Here is an 18,428-nt window from a genome sequence, read left to right as displayed (position 1 = left end):
GTGTAAAATAATCTTTTCTATTTCTAATAACTTTCAAAAAATCCAAAAAAACAATACGATCTTTCTAAAATTTCACACTGATAAGGCCCCTTAGAATAAATACTAAAAGACTATCGGGAAATATATGATAATTAAGACTGGATTTTTTTAACCAACAGGCGTAACAACCTTGTTGACGATGGCCACGCAGACGTCGGGAATAAATGCCTCACTGCCACCAGTCTCTTATACAAAGGCTATTGACGTCTGGACAGGTGTATGCTTGACTTTCGTGTTCGGCGCTCTACTAGAGTTCGCGTTGGTGAACTACGCCTCGCGTAGCGACATGCACAGCGATAACATAGAGAAAAAGTATCCGCCGTCTGAAACGGAACAGTCGACCTCGATGGATCTGTCCTCGGATCAAGTCGAACCGGACAATTCGTCGAATTTCGCTATGGTCAGTATCCAACGATAATTACAGCTTTCAACGTGCAGCCCTTGAGAAACGCTTATTCTGTTTCTTTCGTTAGACCCTATCTCTATGACCTGATAAATCTATAGAATGAAAATTGTATCTACCTACACACTTTCCCGTTCCTGAAAAATCCGGATGTGTGATCCCGACTAAATATTGGCATAACATTCCTTGCTAGAATAACAGCGTCGAATTTTTGAATAATAAAAGTGAAGTCCTACTCCTTCCTAATTTACTTTATTTAGCCTTTTAATTAGAGTACTTTTTTAGTATTTTTATGGCCTACGCTTCTGCTTCCATCTCCGCATACTTTTACTCGTTACATTTCTTTCGTTCGTTTTTAAGCCACCATTGCGATTCTGATTTTCTATAGTATAACGAGATCGTGAAATAAGAAATGAAAAGTAAATCTGATTTTCCGGCAACATTCACCTTTGGTCAGTGATAAAAACGTTTTGAACTACCGCGCGTTAACCGATAGTTTAGAGCTCTCAGCTTGTTTTCGTTCCTTTAATTAGTCGTTTAATTCCGTACTTTATTAGCTGTTCGCAAAATGTTGGACGAAGCATTTAGAGCATTGGTAAAGCGTTACGTGTTTCGTTTCTTGTACATTTTAGTTTCCTTCTTTTCTTTCAACAATGACATATAGTTGCCTGAAATGTATAACGTTGAAAACATTCTGAATCTAGCTGCTATCAATAACGTACATTCATTCTATTATTTTACTTTTTATTATTGTAAACTGCTAGACCGGATATGATGGACCATTTCAACAATCTCTACAGGTAAATAATCCAATTTAACGTCTCTAGTTTACTTTTACATCCAATTTCTGATTTGTTACGTCTCTGATAATGTGACTTTCAGCGTTTGGTAATTAATCGATACATCATCGTAGAGATCTATTAATCGTATGTTAGAGTTTGCTAGTAATGACTACTACAATTTTGTCGAACGAATGCCTGCTATACGAACGTAGACGGCAAGGAAGTCATTATCACAGTTGTAGTACTGGTTATTAAACAAACGAGTTCACGATCATTGATGCCCATGAATTTGTACCATTGTGAATTCTTGTGAAAATGGAAAAGTATAAATGAAAATACCCGGGATGGCAAATGATCATTTTTCGATTATCGTTGATCAAAGCTGGATGTGTGTGTAGATCGTTTCGGCACCACCAGTATACATATATTGTACTGCATGATAATTGTACGACTAATTCGTTGTTGTACCTATTTGATGAGAACAAGATCCCACGGAGGGAACGTTTCCTCATTCACTATTTAGATTGCTCTTCTCTCATCTATTCCGCGATCGAAAGAATCGAAACCCGATGCATGAACGTGCAACTTAAAAATAGTCGAAAGTAAAACGTCGAACGTTGTCGATCGACGAAAATTGCACCGCAGTCAGCTTTACGTATTAAATGTTCTTTCAATTTTCGAACCACGACCGGAAGAGCCACGACGTTCGTTTCTGATTGTTAGCTCTGCATTCGACCGTCGAATTCTACTAGGAAACTGTACACCTTGCACCTCATGTACTCGGCCCGCAGATCATTGACTAGTCACCGTATCCACTCTCTATCAACCGTAGCTCTCGATCTTACGTGAAAGTTAAAAATTGTCAAGTGGAGGGTTCAGAAATCGATCGTCACGAACGTGACACAGTAAAGGAGATGACGTCGTCGGATCGAGTTTGATTTGTGAATTCTCCAATTACCCGATGCATCCACCGAGGAGAGAGTAATGAAACTAAACCAAAGCCGTAGTTGATTACCAATTGAAAGACCGGATCGAGGATCGACGGGTAAATTAATGAGCTCGACGACGTGGCAATTGTTTTCAGAAACCTCTGGTCCGACAGCCGGAGGATACCCTGTCGATGGATAGGATGCAGCAGTGCGAAGTACATATGCAACCACGAAAAAAAAACTGCTGCAGGTCGTGGCTGTCCAAGTTCCCGACGAGGTCCAAGCGCATCGACGTCATTTCACGGATCTTCTTCCCCATCGTTTTTGCCCTCTTCAACCTCGCGTACTGGTCCACGTACCTGTTTCGGGAGGAAGCGGAGGACGAGTAAGCGTCGACGAGGAAGCGCTGGGATCAAGGAACGTGGTTCGCGGCCTTTCCCGTTATTCTTACACGCCCAACACCAACACCATCACCACGACGCTCACCGCTAAACCGTCACCCCCTCATCATCGTTCGCGTACTCGTCATCACCATCAACCGTACAACTGTCGTCACCATCATCATCGTTTGCATCATCAACGCCGTAGTTTACAACAACAACAAGCGTCGCAGCAGCAGCAACAGCAGCAGCAGCAGCAGCAACAGCAGCAGCAGCAGCAGCAATCGCCACCGCTGCCGACGTCGTCGTATCAACATCAAACGTTACCGCTTCCATCGCATCATCAGAGGTATCAACACCAACACCAACCTCAGTATTGCCATCTCCATCAGAGGCAGCAGCAAACGAGATCGGCATCGTTCTCGTCGCTGCACGCCGAGGTGGCGAGCGGCGGTGCTCGTTCCGGGTCGCCGAGGGGCTCGCGGCACTCCTACAGGAGTCCGGCGAGATCCTCGGCGTCCGGCACTCCCACACCGTCGCCGTCACCCTCGCCGATCGCTTCCCGACGAGCGACGCCTTCACCGCCCGCGACGACTGTTAGTGCGATCCCCCAACCGCAACAGGTTCGCCGTTTTCCACGACTAGCGCTACCACGTACCGAGAGGTGCTGCTGGGGTCTTATACCGCGGCGCTGGTTCGCCTGCCGAGCGAAGGGTACCGCGTGGATCGATTTCGTCTCGCGGATCGGCTTCCCTCTGACCTTCATACTGTTCAACTTGGCATATTGGTCCACCTACTTGTTCCACGACGACGAAGGGGTCAACATGCATAACTAAACGCGTCGCGACGATCCACGAGCCAGTGTTGGGCATCGCTCTGATTCGGAATCAAAATTCGCTGACAAACGTGACGAACGAAAATTAATGAAAAAGGATGAGCTCGACGCTTGGACGGTTGCCTAGCACTGATACCGATGTCGATCGAGCAATGATTCTGATTTTCGGAAAGATGTAAAAAGTCTGAGGATAATGGATAAAAATCATAAAATGATACGATAATAATCAAAGATGCCAGATGTCTGGCTCGCTTTGGACGCGCGCGTATACCGTGGATCAAACAGCGAGAGGGAAACGATACAAGAGACTGAGTCAGCCCGCGTTTAAAAAAGAAACTTGAAAGTCTGTCGCACGACTATTGGAACGTACCGTGTCCCCGTAGACATCGTATTTGCGTGTCGCCGCCGTAATCAAAAGAGAAACGTATATCTCGACGCGAACCACCGCTACCACGGGGAACGGTGTACGCCGATCGGCTCTCGTACGCTTTTAAAAATCGATACCAATAAACAAAGTGTACTTGGACAGTAAAGACTTTTTTCAGCAATCCGTGCCTCAAATTCGATCATCATACATTAAAAGACCAACGGAAAGCGCAACGAAATAACAACGCTCGGTACGGTAGGCAGTAGTCGACTCGAATATAATTATAAATAATTATATGTATTATACGTAAAACGAAGAGCAAAAGGGAGGAGACGAGAACGGTGTAAGGATTTAAACGCGAGCGTATTTAATTATACACACATATATATGAAACACACACCGTGTAAACATGATTTCGGAAGACCGCGCGCCACAAGGGTTGAAAATCAATGTAGTGGGCCCTGTATAGCCACGGCCTGTTGAAAACAAACTACATGCAAACAAATTTATAAATAATACTAATAATAACGTAAATATAATTGACAAAGAAAAGAAGGAAACAACCAACTATTCCAGCAACAATAATTTCCATGTATAAACAAAAAAAAAAAATAAAATTAATCCTCAGTCTGAACGGAATTAAAACGAGTCATTGTTAAGCATTCATGTTTAATCCGATGATTAACATTGACACGACCCGAGACGAAAAGAGACGAACCAAAAGAGGAGAAGAAGAATGAAACGAAAAAGAGACGAGTGACGTTCACGTAAACGGGAAGGAAACTCGACCTGACTACGCAATTATCACGAGAGGTATAATTAAAATATAGGTAACTTAAATAAGATCGATCGAAACGGTAGTGTCACATTTAAAAAAAAAAAGAAACTCTCGCACGTTACTCTCCTTCGAGCTCTCTCTTTCTCTCTCTCTTTCTCTCTATCGAGGTCTCGATTTGAAAGCCGTGATCTCTAAAAGTATTGCTCATTGACCAGTCGAGACTGAGGATATCGTTCAATGTGAAATATATAGATGGAATGAGAAAAAGCATAAAAAAAAACAGAAAAAAAAATTATGCAAACGGACTGAATTTGCGGTTCACCGGAGACGAGATCGTAGAGAACTTTATTTCCAAGCAAGTGTAATTGTGAACAAAACGTTGTCAATGCCCCTTGCAAAAAAAAATACGAAAAAAAAACAAAAAAAAAGAAAAAGTGTGTCGCGAGTAACGCAAGGATACGAAGGAGGTACAGTGTAGGGTGAGAGGTAGGAGATAAGTATCGGAGAAAACTGTTTCTTGGTTTCCCTGTGCGTGCTTCGTTTCAATTAACGATTATCGTTTGAACGAGTTCTCTCCTCATGACTCGGGTCTCCGCAGTAGATCGATCAGAGATTCTGTCTAATCGTTTCTTTTGTTTCCCCTGCATGCGAGCAACTGATTTCTCTTGACCCACCCTCGATCGACACACGCATATTGCGATTAATCTTCGAAAAGGAAAAGAGTCCCGAAAATTCGACTTTACCGTTCGTTTGCTGTTCTGATTGCGAGCCTCGATCACAGTTAAACTTTTAAATAAAAGGAACGACGGGCGGGTGTTTCAAACGAAACGCGGTACTTATAACAAACGTATGCGCGTAACTTAAGGTAGTTTACTTGATAATTGAATTAACGATAAGATTTAGCTAAAATTTTACATGGGCTTTCGTTTGCATATGAAAAGATTTGTGTAAAAATTTCAAGGCTCTTCATTGCTTTATAATTGAGATATAATGGTTCAAAAATTTGCGAATTTTCTAATCTAAACAATTAACGATAAAACTTACTTAAAATTTTCTGTAGGATTAAACTAATATTTGAAGAATGCATACGAATTTTTAAAATAATCAATCATGACTTCTGACATTCGCAATAAAAGTTAATAAAAAAATTGAGCTCTTGCGTCAAACAAATTAACATCTGATAAAATGTGACAATGTCGCACTCATTCGAACGTATTCGTTGCATAGCAAAATGTCGATGAAAATTCATTTTCCCATAAGACTCTGTGTAAACATCAAGTAAACTCCCTTAAAAGAGAGTTGCACTAATTTAATCGTCGTTTTTCGCTGTCCTTGCGTTTGCTCATTCTCGTTGATTTGTTGGTTCTAATTCTAGCACAACGTCGGATCAGTATAACGTCCTGCTCAATAACGACTGACGAATAAAAAAAACCAATTATGATGATTAATTGTATATACGTATTCTTATCGTGAGTAATGAAGTAACGCGAGTGAATTCCCGAATTTTAAACCGAAACTCTCGATTTTATCAAAACGTGCGACACGTCGCGTCGCGCATTATTATAAAATGAAAAAAACATATATATTACTAACAATTGTAAAATCCGATCAAAAAGATGTAATCGTTTTAATCGTCCAAACGTTTCCAGGCAGTGATTAATAATGATATGAATGAGAGAAGTTTACAGGCGCATAAGCGCCGTCGTTGACTCCTCGAAAAATAATGAAATAAAAAATTCACCATCATAAACGTCGTTGATCACTGTCTACGAACGATCGTAACGAAATAGCGAGACGATTCGTCGAGCCGGTCGCGAAACAATAAGTTGAACGATCGTAATTTGGAAAAAGTAGATGACGCGTGTATCATCGTTCATTCCTCGTAATTCAAGCCAGGCAATCACGTTCATGTTTTATATTAATCGGTACGACGAGTACATCATTATCGAAATTGGAGGGCGCGTCTCAAGAACTAGAAGAATGAAAATGAGAACGTTGCGAGAAGAAACCGACAAGCTCTCGGCCGGTCAGTCGGATTTTCAATTGCGGAAGGAACAAACGAGAGGAGCGAGAGACGCCTGTGCCGATTCGTTGTCGTCATCACCCTTTCAAAATTTCGCCGATCGAAAGTGAAAACTAAAAACGAAGAATCGACGATCCGAAGGCGAATCCTTCGAGTCGGGACTTTCGCTGACGCGAGGCCGGTCGTCGACTCGCAGAACCGTTAACGCAATTCGTTTTTCCGCGACGACTCGAATTCGAAACAAATTCGAACGGCGATTTTCAAGTAATAGAACGTAGCGAGCTTCTGGGGCAGAAGGAAGAAATTTCATCCGCGCCAATAGTTGGAGGCAAAGAAAAAGTACAATTATCGACCACGGACATGAATTCTGTTTTACTCGGTTTAGAAAATAATCGAAAAGAATATGATCAGCTGAACGCGTATATTTAATAGAGATCTGCCGGACAGCTATTGGCGCTCGTTTGGTTCTGTCGACCCGCATGAATCGATTTTTCTACCTGAGCAGCGATCAACTCATCAAGAAATACGAAGGACATGTGTATGAGATTATGATTTACGACGTTGAGATTACAGGGTCGAATTTAGTGAACATAATAAGATATTAAAAACGATGTGAAACAATAAGTTAAGAAATGGGAATACCGTACAATTTTTCATATTCGGAAGGTGGATGATATACTTTACAATCTTTAGATGAGTCGAATGTACTTTTGTGTATCTTTCAACCGTGAGATATGAAAATTGCGTTCACACGATATCTATATCCGAACTGTATGCGAAATTACCAAAAATTGGCCAAGATACTTTTCGTACCTATATTGTACATTGGTAAATATATATTTATCGCCTGTATTATACCGCATAGTAATCGAATGTTACAGTAGCGGATTATTTTAAAAACAAGGTACCCAAATCAAATTCATCTGAACCGTACGACAGTAGTAGAATTTTGTTCGATGAAACGTGGCAAGATATTACAGGGAACGGTGTAATGATTTCTCGATTGATTTGAAGCAAGGGAGGTCTCGACGTTAGAAACTCTTGTACAGACGTAGGAGAATTACCGTTCACGGATTTTCAATTCGTTTAACAAATGAGTCTACTACGAAAACGTTGCGTTAAGGTAACACTATAGTTCTCTGATATTTTCATTTTTATAGAGGACTGTATAAATCGTATAAAAAATTATTAAGGAATTTTAGTAAGGTGAATGAAATTGGACGCGCGAACAATTTTGAGTAAGGGAGGAAACGCGGTAAGATGAAAATACGTGAATTCTAGATAGGATGAGTAATCTGCCCAGCAACTTAAAAATCGCAAGAACTTACGGGGAACGGTAAGACAATTTTAAATTCGAAACAAAAGATACACGTCTAAGGATCTAATTTTTATTGTTTTAGTCGCGTTTACTATGTAATGTTATTATAAGTACAAAATGACGTTTCTCTATGTAGTTTAAGATATGTAATAAGTTGAAAGAAGAGAATGAATATATCTATCAGAGAATCACTCGAGCGTTGATTTTTTAAAAACAAAAAATGTGCAGTATATATATATAAAGCGAAATCGAATGGTAATAGTTCATTTGTTTGTGTTATTGTTACTCAAGCGGCTACGTAATACATAATGCACCATTTGATGTATATTTGATGAATAAGAGATTCTTGAATCAAATGTTCACCTATCTCATTCATTTTTATTACCACCTTTCCTTGACCAAGTAGCTGGTATGTATACAACGAGTCACGTATGTATATCGTATATCCATCATACTGGAAGATGATTGAAGATTCAAAGACGTAGATAGCTCCTGACGCTGACATTCGTACGCGAGAGGAAAAGGTAACGTCATCGAGGAAATACCGGAGATACTATTAATTTCTCTCTGTTATTAGAGTGGCAGTGCCCGTGTAATGACGACTTTTTTTTAAATTTTAAGAGTCGCCGATTTATAAATGCAATTAAGATAGAGCTCAATAGCTTTAACTGTTACCTATTTTCAGTCATTCTCTCAATAGCATAAATATTTTAGACAAGCGCAAATAATACAGGATCATGTATTTGGTTAAATTAAAAAGTTTTTATTACATAAATTTCGTGCCCGTTAGTTGGAACGTCCATTCATTACGCATGCGTGCAAGAAATCAGCTGTTCATATCAGTGTCCAACACTAACACTGGTTCGGATTTCGGATAGTATGCAAAGCTTTGTGCATCGTGCAAAGTGTAGGAGCTTGAAAGAGGTTAAAAAAGATGCCAATAAAATATGTTGGACGGACGAACACTTTCAAAGGAAAGCCATTGTGGGAAATATTGGGAAATTTAAAAAATCATGGAGTCGGTAGAATGGTTATACGACACAAGCAGCAAAGATATGCTGAAGCGTCTTACATGAGGATATTAAAAGTTGCTGCGCTACCGGACACCTCGCAACATCCACATGTACGTTCTCTTATTGTCCCGTACGTATTAATAAGATATTACGATTGTCAAATAAATAATTATGTATTCTAGGATCCACGATCTGTAATGGTATTAGTACAGCAAGTGTTTCGTGGTAAAACAGTACCTGAACCTGTGCAACTAGATACGACTACTTACAAACCAGACTATATGCTGATCCCTAAAGACCAAGAAGAAAAATTCTTAAATTCTACTGAGACACCTGAAGAAAGAATCTTACCACGAACCACGGATTTTCCCCCTTTATTAAAAGAATTATTAATTCGCCAGGCAAGACAGCAGAAGCAAGAAATAAAAGATTTGAAATTAGAAATTAAGTACAATCTCTCAGGTATAAAAAATTATAGAGTTGCAGAGGAAGGTGAAACTCCTACTGTTAACGTAGAGATGGGTTTAGGGGAACCAGCAAGTCCTAGTTTGTACGCGAACATTAAACGCTAAGATGTATCAGACTACGTTAATTAAATATTTCATTCATCATGATACAAGTATCGTTTCAGAACATCTTCATGTCTCTTTCTTTTTACTAGCATAAATTATCTCGCGGTATTTTTTGCAACGAAGTAAATCTTCATCAATTACCTCTTGTGCGATTGGCACGTCCTGTGGCTTAACTGAAAGTTAATTAAATCTATTACTATCGCTACCACGATTTCATTGTCAAAATATGAACCTGAAACTCTTTGCGGTTGTACGATACAGGTTCCCTTTTCAAAGACTCGACCAGCGATTTCCTACAGATGTAATTGATAGTCAATAATGGAGCAGATCAGTAGATATGACGTTTTGTAAATAGAAATTTCTACCTTCCAAAATTGTCTCATTTCTTGCACTTCCGCCTGTTTCCGTACAAGCCAACCGCGAACATATCTTTGTATATGTAAAGCTGCTTCTTCGTCGGTCCACAGCCAAGACTTTGGATAATTTGGTCGAGGACTAAATATAAAAATGTACAGAGTAATCTATTTTTCGACATAAATTCAAGCTTGCTTACTGTAGGCGCAAATATTCTTTAAACACTGGAATTTCAAAAAAATCTAGGGGTGGCGAATATACTTTTGATCGACGGGGATTCTGATTCCATAGTATTTGCGCTATGTGATCAACACCGTTGAAACGACACTTTTGCACCTGCGATTATACATTCGCGATTCTTGTACAGTCAATAAAACCCAAATATCTGAACTGAGAAACGTAGAATACCCGAAGAGCTTTCCATTTAGATGCTTCGATAAGCGTTTCCTCTAAAGCGGGTATCAACAACCGAAAGAGATTTTTATTCAAGTAATTCGAAGGCAACGATTCATCCTCATCATCCGTAATTTCTAGCTCTTCTTTTACACAAGATTCGGGACAATAAGATTGACTGGATATCGGGCATAGAACCGAACTCGATTCCTCCGTAAATTCGTTCGAATCTATTCCACAAATGTACGCTTCGAAATTTTCTTGCGATGACATAAGATTCGGCGGAACGTACAACCTGATTCAAACGCTATCAATCAACTATCAATATGATAATTGAAGACGCGGAAATCATTTGTCAATCTGCGATGACAAGCCGTCAAACGGACTAACAAGAGATCGATTCCTCGATCGAAAGTCCAATGGGACTTTCGACAGCTCCTCTCATGAAATAAAACGGATTTCGGTGACGATCTAAATGCCGGCATGCGAGCCATGGTGTCCCTTAGTGAAGCTCCAGCTAAAGAAATTAGGTACCATTAGAATAACCTCGTTACTCCCGTTCTCCAAGTATAACGGAGCAAGTTTCTAGCCAAGGAAGCACCGTGGATCTTGAAGAAAGAAGCTTTTGCTGAAAGAGCAGCGGTCGTTGGTAAAGAATTAGACATCTACGATGCGGACTGGGGCCAAGCGGAACAATTCGTCGATGCTCGAACCGGTCTCGAAGACGTAGACGCTCGAACCCGTCCCCGAGTCGCAGACGCTCGATTCGGTCTCCGAGACGTAGACGGTCGACCCGGTCTTAAAGACGTAGACGGTCGACCCGGCCTTAGAGACGTAGACGGTCGACCCGGCCTTAGAGACGTAGACGGTCGACCTGGTCTTAGAGACGTAGACGGTCGACCCGGCGTTAGAGACGTAGACGGTCGACCCGGTCTTAGAGACGTAGACGGTCGACCCGGTCTTAGAGAGGTAAACGGTCGACCCGGTTTTAGAGACGTAGACGGTCGACCCGGTCTTAGAGAGGTAAACGGTCGATCCGGTCTTAGAGACGTCGACGGTCGACCCGGTCTCAGAGACATAGACACAGAGACACTAGAGGCGAGAAGAGCTCGGGAAGAAATCGCGACCCAGTGGTCTGCTGCTCGCGGAGGTAAATCACAGATGATCTTGAACGAATGGCTGAATACCTGGTCCTTGTCTTGCAGCACGCGATCAGTTGGTCGAAACCGATGCTGTGGATCGAATTTCTAGACACGTAGGAGAGCCAGGAAGAATGGATGTTGCTCTAGATGCTGATGCTGCTACTGTTGCTGGTGTTGGTGTTGCTGAAGTTGGTGTAGCTGCTGCTGCTGGTGTTGCTGAAGTTGGTGTAGCTGCTGCTACTGCTGATGATGAAGATATCGAAGGAGCTGCTGATAAGAGAATGTTTTTAGACGAATGCGATCCTCACTGTCCCCGACGCATATCGCGAAGCAAGTGTACTTTGTTAAACATTGTCTAATAGATAATATCACGTGTTACTTGACGCGCTTTCCTTGTAGAGGAAAGACTACGCAGACTCGACGAGAGGCAAAGAATCGTAGATGATTATCTGTTGAACAAGGGTTTTGGTTACTTCGACGATGTCTGTACTTGTTCCCTTTCCTGTGTCATACGTGCTTTGAGAGATGACACTTTCGTCAGAAGCATACTAGCGTCCGCTTTGTTATTCACGCTCGGGCTGAAACTGTGCGAGGAACTGGACGCTTGGTACATGCCGAGTCGTTCATCGTGAAATCCAAATAAATTAATAAATGCAAGCGAAATGTAACCAGCCTCGTCCCTGCTGTTAGATCATTCATAGTGATTAAAAATCGAGCAAAAAATCTGCTCCAGGTGAGGCTCGAACTCACAACCCCGGCATTGCTCACGATTCACTGTCTTATAAGTACCGTGCGCTAACCAATTGCGCCACTGGAGCTATTGGAAATATTCCTCTCTAAGAACAGCTTTCAGGTCCTCGGTTATTAAACAAAAAATATCATTTATTGTACGCTAGTGTAACTATCCAAACTTTTGCCATAGCGGACTCGAGAACATTTTTCGTAATACAGCATGCTTTTATGGAAATACAGGCTATTTACGAAAGGAACTACGTATATATAGTAAAATCTATTTGCTATGTAGTGTGTTGCATGCATGTGCATACGTACACGTATGCACAATTTGTGGCCAGCATAGCTTGTAGTGATCGTTCTGTTGACGCGTAAAAACATGTCAACGTTATGTAAAAGTTAATTAAAAAAGCGTTCGTTTGTTCTAACGAATTGTATATCGGATATCTGGAATAGATCTCAAGTGTGGCATTGTTAAATGTCTGATAAGCTGCACCCATCCACCGATCCTTCTCGCATTTCCTTCCCCGTGTATGTAGTCTCGGATTGATTGAGTTGCACTTGATTACTATGATTAATATATATATATACAAAAGAAACTCTTTTTTACATAATATATATGTATACATGCACCATGCAGCACCATGTGTGCGTCAGTAGCATCGTTCCAATGTAACAGTTTCGTGCGAATTAATATGAACCAATTCATCATTGTTTTTTATCATTCTCAAGGATTCATGAGTTTTGCACATTAGAAAAGACTTTAGGAACGATATGCGAGTGAATACATGTAAGTATGATATTTACAAGATCAAATTATTGCCACTGACACTTGCACGTTTCGACGCTTTTCATTTCCTCCTGCTATTACATTTTTGGTACAAAGGAACAATGAATAGCTTTCTTATCGTAGTTTATTACAATTCCCCTCATAAGTTTGAACAGTCTATGAATTCTGTGACTGTATTCACAAAATAATTCCTGTGGCTTATAAACATTATCAAGAGGGTAACCTTTGATCATTCTACAAGTTACATATTTCCTTTTAACTGTAGGTGCAGTAAAGAATGAGTTGGTTTGACGCCACTGGATTTGCCAATTTGGCCAAATCTGCTTTGAAGGAAGCTCAGAAAACAATTGACAAGGCATTAGATATCAAAGATGAGGACCAGAAGCCAGTGGAGAGCCATACAGAGGACGCGGCAGACTTTTTTGCCTCGTGGGGATTGAAAAGTGAAGGTCCCAGCGATGTGCACCATGAGAAGTTCAAGGAACCTAAGCCAGAAGCCTCGAGCAGTATATGGGGTAGTTTCACTGGATCATTCTTTGAGTCACCAAAGTTCAATGAAGCAAAACACTCTGCAAGTGATTTTCATTCTAAATCGCTGCAGAACACGCCCACCGAAAGTGGTAAGAAGCTTATGTCTTCGTCATCGTTCCCTGAAGATTACACGAATAAAACCTCGAGTACATGGAAGACATCCAAGCAGACGAAAAGTTTCGAAGCCAAGAGTGTCCATGATCAAGATCAAGACGTTCCTGAACAAGATGTTACTACTTTGAATGCTTCAAAGCAGAGAGATTCGCCTGAGACAGTTGCTACGAGTTCCGACAAAGATACAAAGATCAATGATTCTTGTAAAAGTAACACAGAGAACCCGCAGATAATTGAAACTTGTCCAGAGAAGGAAGACGTCAAAGATGACGACGACAAGTCGGAGTCTGAGAGGAAAGAAATCTGCGAACACGATTCGGATTCCACCGCTTCCATATCGCATAGACTGTCTTTCGTATCTCCTGATAATGATAAGAAGAGCTTGGAGAGCGTCGAAATCCTCGGTTCCAGATCGACCACCGATTGCACGACGACTCCCGAATCGGATGGCAGTTCCGTTAGCAATCCCGCGAGTCCTTCGGTCGCGGTTATGAAAGGCAATTCCGAATCGGTGGAAATAATGACGGACAGTTTAGTTACGTCACCGAGTTCCGTAGAAATTTTGGGTAACTGGAAAAGTGATTCCAGTCCTTATTTATCTCCGGATCAAAGATACTCTGAATCGTCGTCCATCATAGACAGGGATGATGCGTTGACCCCGTACTGGGACGATATCAATACCCCACAGATTCCGAGCAATGAAAACTCGATAAATCCATCGTCCTCTGATATCTCCCCGTACGAATCTCCGATGGAAGAAGCGAAAGCTTCGCACGACGATTCGTTTATCAAGAGCGAGGACAGTACGCCGTCGACGGGGACGTACTCAGCCTCGGAATCGCATTTATACAGAAGCAATTCCGGTGGGAATTCGTCGAAAAACTCACCGGAGAGCGTGGAAATAATACCTTATACAGATGAAGTCGACGAGCCGAGCTTGGCAGAAGATTCTTACACGTCGGCATCGGAAATTACTGTGATGACGATATTAGAGACGTTGCAGCAAAAGGAGCAAGGGAAGCCTGTCGGTGTTTCATCCAGTATAAAGATGCACGATTCGTATCCAGATGGGAAATTGGTGTTGAAAAAGAGTACGGATCAGCGATTGAACTTGAGCCAGGACTCCTTGAGCGAAAAGCACAACTTACATTTACCAATCGAAGCGATCACGACACAACCGATTCGTAAGCCAGATTACTTTGACGGAGCTGGAATGAAGTGCGAAATCGACCGATTGATCAGTTCCACCATAGAACCTGCAGAACCGGAACGTTATTCGATCAACGAGTGTCCAGTCAAGTCGGAGGCTACGGAGGCTTCGGATCAGCAGCATCTAATTTCGACGGACTCGAGCTGTGAGGGAACTTTGATAGACAGTAATTTGGAAGAGAATCCTCAATCAGTGCATAAATCAGAAGAGAAAGTATCATTAAATTCTAATCCCTACGTCACGACGATGTTAGAAGATGCGATAGCTGAAAAGGGTGGCGAGATCATCGAGCCGGAAATACAGGGCACAGAGATGCAAAGAGAGAATTCACCGGTCTCATCGGAAAGGTATCGTATCGAAAAATGAATCTCAAAACATTAAGTTTTTACCAGAAATATATGATTTCGATTTCTATTATTCCAGTCGATCCGATCTGATAAAAATTGGTTCGGATCAGACCAGTGGACACACTAGTGGAGACGAATTAGAAACCACTACTTCCAGCGATATCGAAATCATATCCAGGTATAGGTACGATTATGATAGTTATAACATGATTCAATTTCACACATATAGTTGGTAATGTTTACGGGGTATTATCCAAGTTTAATAACGAATCGTTTCTTTTAAAAACCAAGTCCGAACGGTGACTCGAGTTCGACGCAATCGCGAGAGAAGGTGCAAACGACGAAAAGCTGTGATCTTTTATCGAGAACGTTGAAGAGCAAAGGGCATTCGAGAGAATTGAGCGAGATCAGCGTAGGGTCCGACGACGCGAACGTCGAGATAGAGAAATTGTTGAAACGTATACAAGAGATGACGGAAATACTGGAAGCCAGAGAATCAAAACTTATCGACGTTAGTAGAATGAATATGGAATTGCATGAGCAAAACAACAATTTAAAAAAGTAAGTTTTATACATAAATACCGAATTAGGATCGGATTTATTTATTTATTTCTATCTTTAGGCAGCTGGATAATTTTGAAAAATACGCGGAGCAAAACCAGAGCCTAAATCAAATCACCGACGAATACACGCAACGGCTGTCTGCCTTGGAAAGGAAATTTCAGCAGGCAATACGCGAGCGAGACTTGTTGAGAAAAAATTTAGACCAGTTGAAAGTAGAAGCGGCCACGCGTTTATCATCTCAAGAAATGTCTTCTCTGAACGCTGAGAAGGACGAGATTATCAAAGAGCTCAGAGAAGAAGGGGACAAGTTGAGTAAGCAGCAACTTCAACACAGTAACATTATTAAAAAGTTGCGACTAAAGGAGAAAGAGAGCGATCTCTTGATAAAAAGCCAAAAGTACGTAAGTAACACTCGTTTTCCTTTTCGTTATAAAAAGACAGTGTACGAGAAAAAATATAGTAACTATTAATAAAATTGCAATGGATAATGATTATAGAGAGCAAATAGAGGAACAAACTTGCGAATTGGAGCGATTGAAAAGATCGTTGCGAGCTAAAGAGGAAGTGGAACTCTCTCAAATAGATGCTGTCTATTCCTTGACAGCGAGGACCAAAACACTGGAGAAAGAAATAGCAACGTTACAGAAACAATTAGAGAACACCAAACACAACGCGGATACATACAAGAAGAGTTTAGATGTTACGAAAGCGTTAGTAACGTAATCGTGTTATTAATTGAGAAAATTTATTAACATGCACAATGAATGTATTCGTTACTTTCCAGGGAATTGACTGAAACAAAGAATATTTTAACCGCGACCGAAGCCGAATTAAAAGAAGCAACAGCGAACGCTGGGGAATCGTGCCAATTGCTTGCGCAGATGCAAGAGCTGAAGATTAAATTAAGGGAATCCGAGGAGATGCACGTCAAGTAAATATCTTTACAGATACGATCGATCAATTAGAATATTCAATAAACTCTGATATCCTCGTAACTGTACAGGAAGGAGGAGTTCCTTAAACACGAAAATAGCGAGTTACTAAAACGTTTGGAGGCCGCTGAAGCCAGAAGCGAGGAACTCTCTGAGTCTGTGTCGATGGCGACCAAACCATTGCTTCGACAATTGGAGCAGCTACAAGCAAATTTGTTACACAAATCTAATAGTTTTATGAAACAAGAGAAGGCGTTGTCTGAGAAAAATATTGAGCTGCAGACGAAATTAGAGAATTTACTGGAGACGGATCGGTATCTCAAGGAAGAGAACGTTAACTCAAAGTCAAAGATATCTCAATTGGAGGCCAAGCTCGCTGCCAAAGAGAATGAGAGGACGCGATTACAACAGCTGTACGACGAACTAGTTAAGCAGAAGGACGAGCTCGTAGAGCAAACTAAACAGTAATTAATGTTTCCATTTTTTAAATCTGTTCCCATTATGAAGTGATCAGCGAGATATCAGAGAGAGTATTATTTTCAGGCAACGGGAAATTATAGAAACGCTCGAGCAATCTCATTTCGCGGAGGTGATGGAGTTAAAGAGAGAGATCGTTGCGTTGGAGAGCAAATTGGCCGTAGAGAAAGCAGCTACGGACGCGGAAAGGAGAAGGAATCATGCGATGTCGGAACAACAGGGAAATGTCGATGACAATGAACGGCTTAGTTCGAGCACTAGCGTGGAACAAGATCTTACGAATACGATAGATAGTATATGGCCGGTAATGGATGTACGTAATGATTATTTTTCTTTTGAAATCAAGGTGTGAACTGATTGATTGCATGTCCGATTCAGTTGTACAGCTCAACTAGCGAAAATGATCCTGAGAGATATACAATGGCGTTCGACAGTATTAGAGCAGGGTCAGGTAGTACTTCGGTATTTGAGAATTTGCAAGCTCAATTGAAACAAAAAGACGGTAATGCGGTTTCAAGTAATTCCAACATAAATTTTGTGCACTTTCAGTCTTTTAACGTGGTCGATTATTAATTTTCAGGGGAAATACAACAACTCCAATGGGAGTTGTCGCGACGTAACGTGGAAAGAGATGCGCTAAATTCAGAATTATCCGCGTTGACTTTGAAGATCGAGGAATTGAACACTAAGGTTGTGGATGTTACGATACTGAACGAAAGTTTGCAGGAAATACAGACGCGGTACGATGCGTTGTTACAAATGTACGGGGAAAAGATGGAAGAGAATCAAGAATTGCGTTTAGATTTGCAAGACGTGAAGGAGATGTACAAAACGCAGATTGATCAACTCTTGAAACGTGATACTTGAAACCGTTTGACGGTAAAACTTGGTTTTAATACAATAGGGGCGTAGAACTATCAAAAATCAACAGTTTACAATGATGTCGATCGAAGGGCCAAGTTGCAACTGACTGGATATCACGACAAAGTTGCCCAAGTTATTTAAGATGACAGATGGTAAATGAGACTGATGTGAAATCGTTTTAGTTGAAGCTTTCGAGGTTCTAGATTTGAATCGACGTAGAGTCTTGTCTTGTAAAAAGTTTCGTTCGAGGGGGATGTTTATTTCGATCAATTCGTATATATATTTTTCTCCTTGTCGACTCTAGGTAGCAATCGTGTTGGACTTTAGTTCTGTGTAAAATTTGAAAATATATGCAATGTAAAATTTGATTTATATTGCAGTGTTCAATGTGGGCGGTTCTTTAATTAGTTCACATTAATCAATTATCCGTGCGTTCACACGTACACTGTATACAAGTAGCGTAAGAGAGAGCAGCGTGATACATAATGTAATATAATTTTAAAATTTTCGATATTGTAACATAGAATTGAATTATATAA

At 41.0% G+C, this 18,428-nt stretch overlaps 5 protein-coding genes and 1 non-coding gene across 10 annotated transcripts in view; 4 read left to right on the top strand and 2 right to left on the bottom strand.

Annotated features, from left to right (window-relative positions):
* GluClalpha (glycine receptor alpha 1) overlaps positions 1–8,214 on the top strand; it is a 30,964-nt gene extending 22,750 nt beyond the window's left edge. The window contains 4 exon segments of the mRNA XM_026815834.1: positions 159–439; positions 1,207–1,242; positions 2,309–2,533; positions 2,536–8,214. Coding sequence (XP_026671635.1) covers positions 159–439; positions 1,207–1,242; positions 2,309–2,533; positions 2,536–3,369 — 1,376 coding nt within the window. The 3' untranslated portion in view covers positions 3,370–8,214.
* A 489-nt stretch (positions 8,215–8,703) lies between these two features.
* mRpS34 (mitochondrial ribosomal protein S34) lies at positions 8,704–9,777 on the top strand. Its single transcript, XM_018028969.2, has 2 exons — positions 8,704–8,977; positions 9,050–9,777. The coding sequence occupies exons 1-2, from the start codon at positions 8,789–8,791 to the stop codon at positions 9,437–9,439; spliced, it is 579 nt and encodes a 192-aa protein (XP_017884458.1). The 5' UTR covers positions 8,704–8,788; the 3' UTR covers positions 9,440–9,777.
* On the bottom strand, positions 9,678–10,475 carry LOC108627641 (IQ domain-containing protein K). The gene is made up of 3 exons (XM_018028971.2): positions 10,202–10,475; positions 9,993–10,129; positions 9,678–9,934 (listed from the first exon to the last, which is right to left on the bottom strand). Exons 1-3 carry the CDS (start codon positions 10,457–10,459, stop codon positions 9,733–9,735), a joined length of 597 nt encoding a protein of 198 aa, XP_017884460.1. The 5' UTR covers positions 10,460–10,475; the 3' UTR covers positions 9,678–9,732.
* Positions 10,476–10,632: 157 nt separating this feature from the next.
* LOC113464684 (collagen alpha-1(IV) chain-like) lies at positions 10,633–11,991 on the top strand. The gene is made up of 4 exons (XM_026815821.1): positions 10,633–10,716; positions 10,776–11,336; positions 11,392–11,658; positions 11,728–11,991. Exons 1-4 carry the CDS (start codon positions 10,662–10,664, stop codon positions 11,958–11,960), a joined length of 1,116 nt encoding a protein of 371 aa, XP_026671622.1. The 5' UTR covers positions 10,633–10,661; the 3' UTR covers positions 11,961–11,991.
* A 62-nt stretch (positions 11,992–12,053) lies between these two features.
* Positions 12,054–12,146, bottom strand: TRNAI-UAU (transfer RNA isoleucine (anticodon UAU)). The gene is given in 2 exon segments: positions 12,054–12,089; positions 12,109–12,146. It is a non-coding gene; the product is annotated as a tRNA-Ile (tRNA).
* A 218-nt stretch (positions 12,147–12,364) lies between these two features.
* On the top strand, positions 12,365–18,175 carry Tmf (TATA element modulatory factor). 5 transcript variants are annotated; one of them, XM_018029244.2, is made up of 11 exons: positions 12,366–12,850; positions 13,116–15,052; positions 15,129–15,236; positions 15,344–15,613; positions 15,675–16,013; positions 16,114–16,326; positions 16,401–16,547; positions 16,620–17,012; positions 17,092–17,338; positions 17,404–17,527; positions 17,606–18,175. In XM_018029244.2, the coding sequence occupies exons 2-11, from the start codon at positions 13,128–13,130 to the stop codon at positions 17,890–17,892; spliced, it is 4,053 nt and encodes a 1,350-aa protein (XP_017884733.1). In that variant the 5' UTR covers positions 12,366–12,850; positions 13,116–13,127; the 3' UTR covers positions 17,893–18,175. The 5 variants fall into 5 exon arrangements, with proteins under 5 accessions (XP_026671616.1, XP_017884733.1, XP_026671615.1 ...); XM_026815815.1 differs by lacking the exon at positions 15,129–15,236 and having other exon boundaries at positions 12,365–12,850; XM_026815814.1 differs by lacking the exon at positions 12,366–12,850 and having other exon boundaries at positions 13,128–15,052; positions 15,129–15,230; positions 17,092–17,329.
* The last annotated feature ends 253 nt before the right edge of the window (positions 18,176–18,428 follow it).

Source organism: Ceratina calcarata, unplaced genomic scaffold (genome assembly GCF_001652005.2).
Source record: "Ceratina calcarata isolate Rehan_Ccalc_2016 unplaced genomic scaffold, ASM165200v1 scaffold48.2, whole genome shotgun sequence".
Lineage (NCBI taxonomy): Eukaryota > Metazoa > Arthropoda > Insecta > Hymenoptera > Apidae > Ceratina > Ceratina calcarata.
Note: the sequence above shows the minus strand (reverse complement) of the source record. Positions and strands in the feature narration are given on the sequence as shown.

What these genes read in the sequence shown, in the direction of transcription:
- mRpS34 (XM_018028969.2), top strand. Translation starts at nt 8,789, where the DNA reads ATGCCAATAAAATATGTTGGACGGACGAACACTTTCAAAGGAAAGCCA. An exon ending in ACACCTCGCAACATCCACAT is followed by an intron (nt 8,978 to 9,049) that starts GTACGTTCTCTT and finishes TATGTATTCTAG; the next exon opens with GATCCACGATCTGTAATGGT.
- LOC108627641 (XM_018028971.2), bottom strand. Translation starts at nt 10,459, where the DNA reads ATGTCATCGCAAGAAAATTTCGAAGCGTACATTTGTGGAATAGATTCG. An exon ending in CTAAATGGAAAGCTCTTCGG is followed by an intron (nt 10,130 to 10,201) that starts GTATTCTACGTT and finishes GTATAATCGCAG; the next exon opens with GTGCAAAAGTGTCGTTTCAA. An exon ending in AAAGAATATTTGCGCCTACA is followed by an intron (nt 9,935 to 9,992) that starts GTAAGCAAGCTT and finishes TTTTATATTTAG; the next exon opens with TCCTCGACCAAATTATCCAA.
- LOC113464684 (XM_026815821.1), top strand. Translation starts at nt 10,662, where the DNA reads ATGCCGGCATGCGAGCCATGGTGTCCCTTAGTGAAGCTCCAGCTAAAG. An exon ending in GTGGTCTGCTGCTCGCGGAG is followed by an intron (nt 11,337 to 11,391) that starts GTAAATCACAGA and finishes CTTGTCTTGCAG; the next exon opens with CACGCGATCAGTTGGTCGAA. An exon ending in TCCCCGACGCATATCGCGAA is followed by an intron (nt 11,659 to 11,727) that starts GCAAGTGTACTT and finishes CTTTCCTTGTAG; the next exon opens with AGGAAAGACTACGCAGACTC.
- Tmf (XM_018029244.2), top strand. Translation starts at nt 13,128, where the DNA reads ATGAGTTGGTTTGACGCCACTGGATTTGCCAATTTGGCCAAATCTGCT. An exon ending in CTCTTGATAAAAAGCCAAAA is followed by an intron (nt 16,014 to 16,113) that starts GTACGTAAGTAA and finishes TAATGATTATAG; the next exon opens with AGAGCAAATAGAGGAACAAA. An exon ending in CTCGTAGAGCAAACTAAACA is followed by an intron (nt 17,013 to 17,091) that starts GTAATTAATGTT and finishes TATTATTTTCAG; the next exon opens with GCAACGGGAAATTATAGAAA.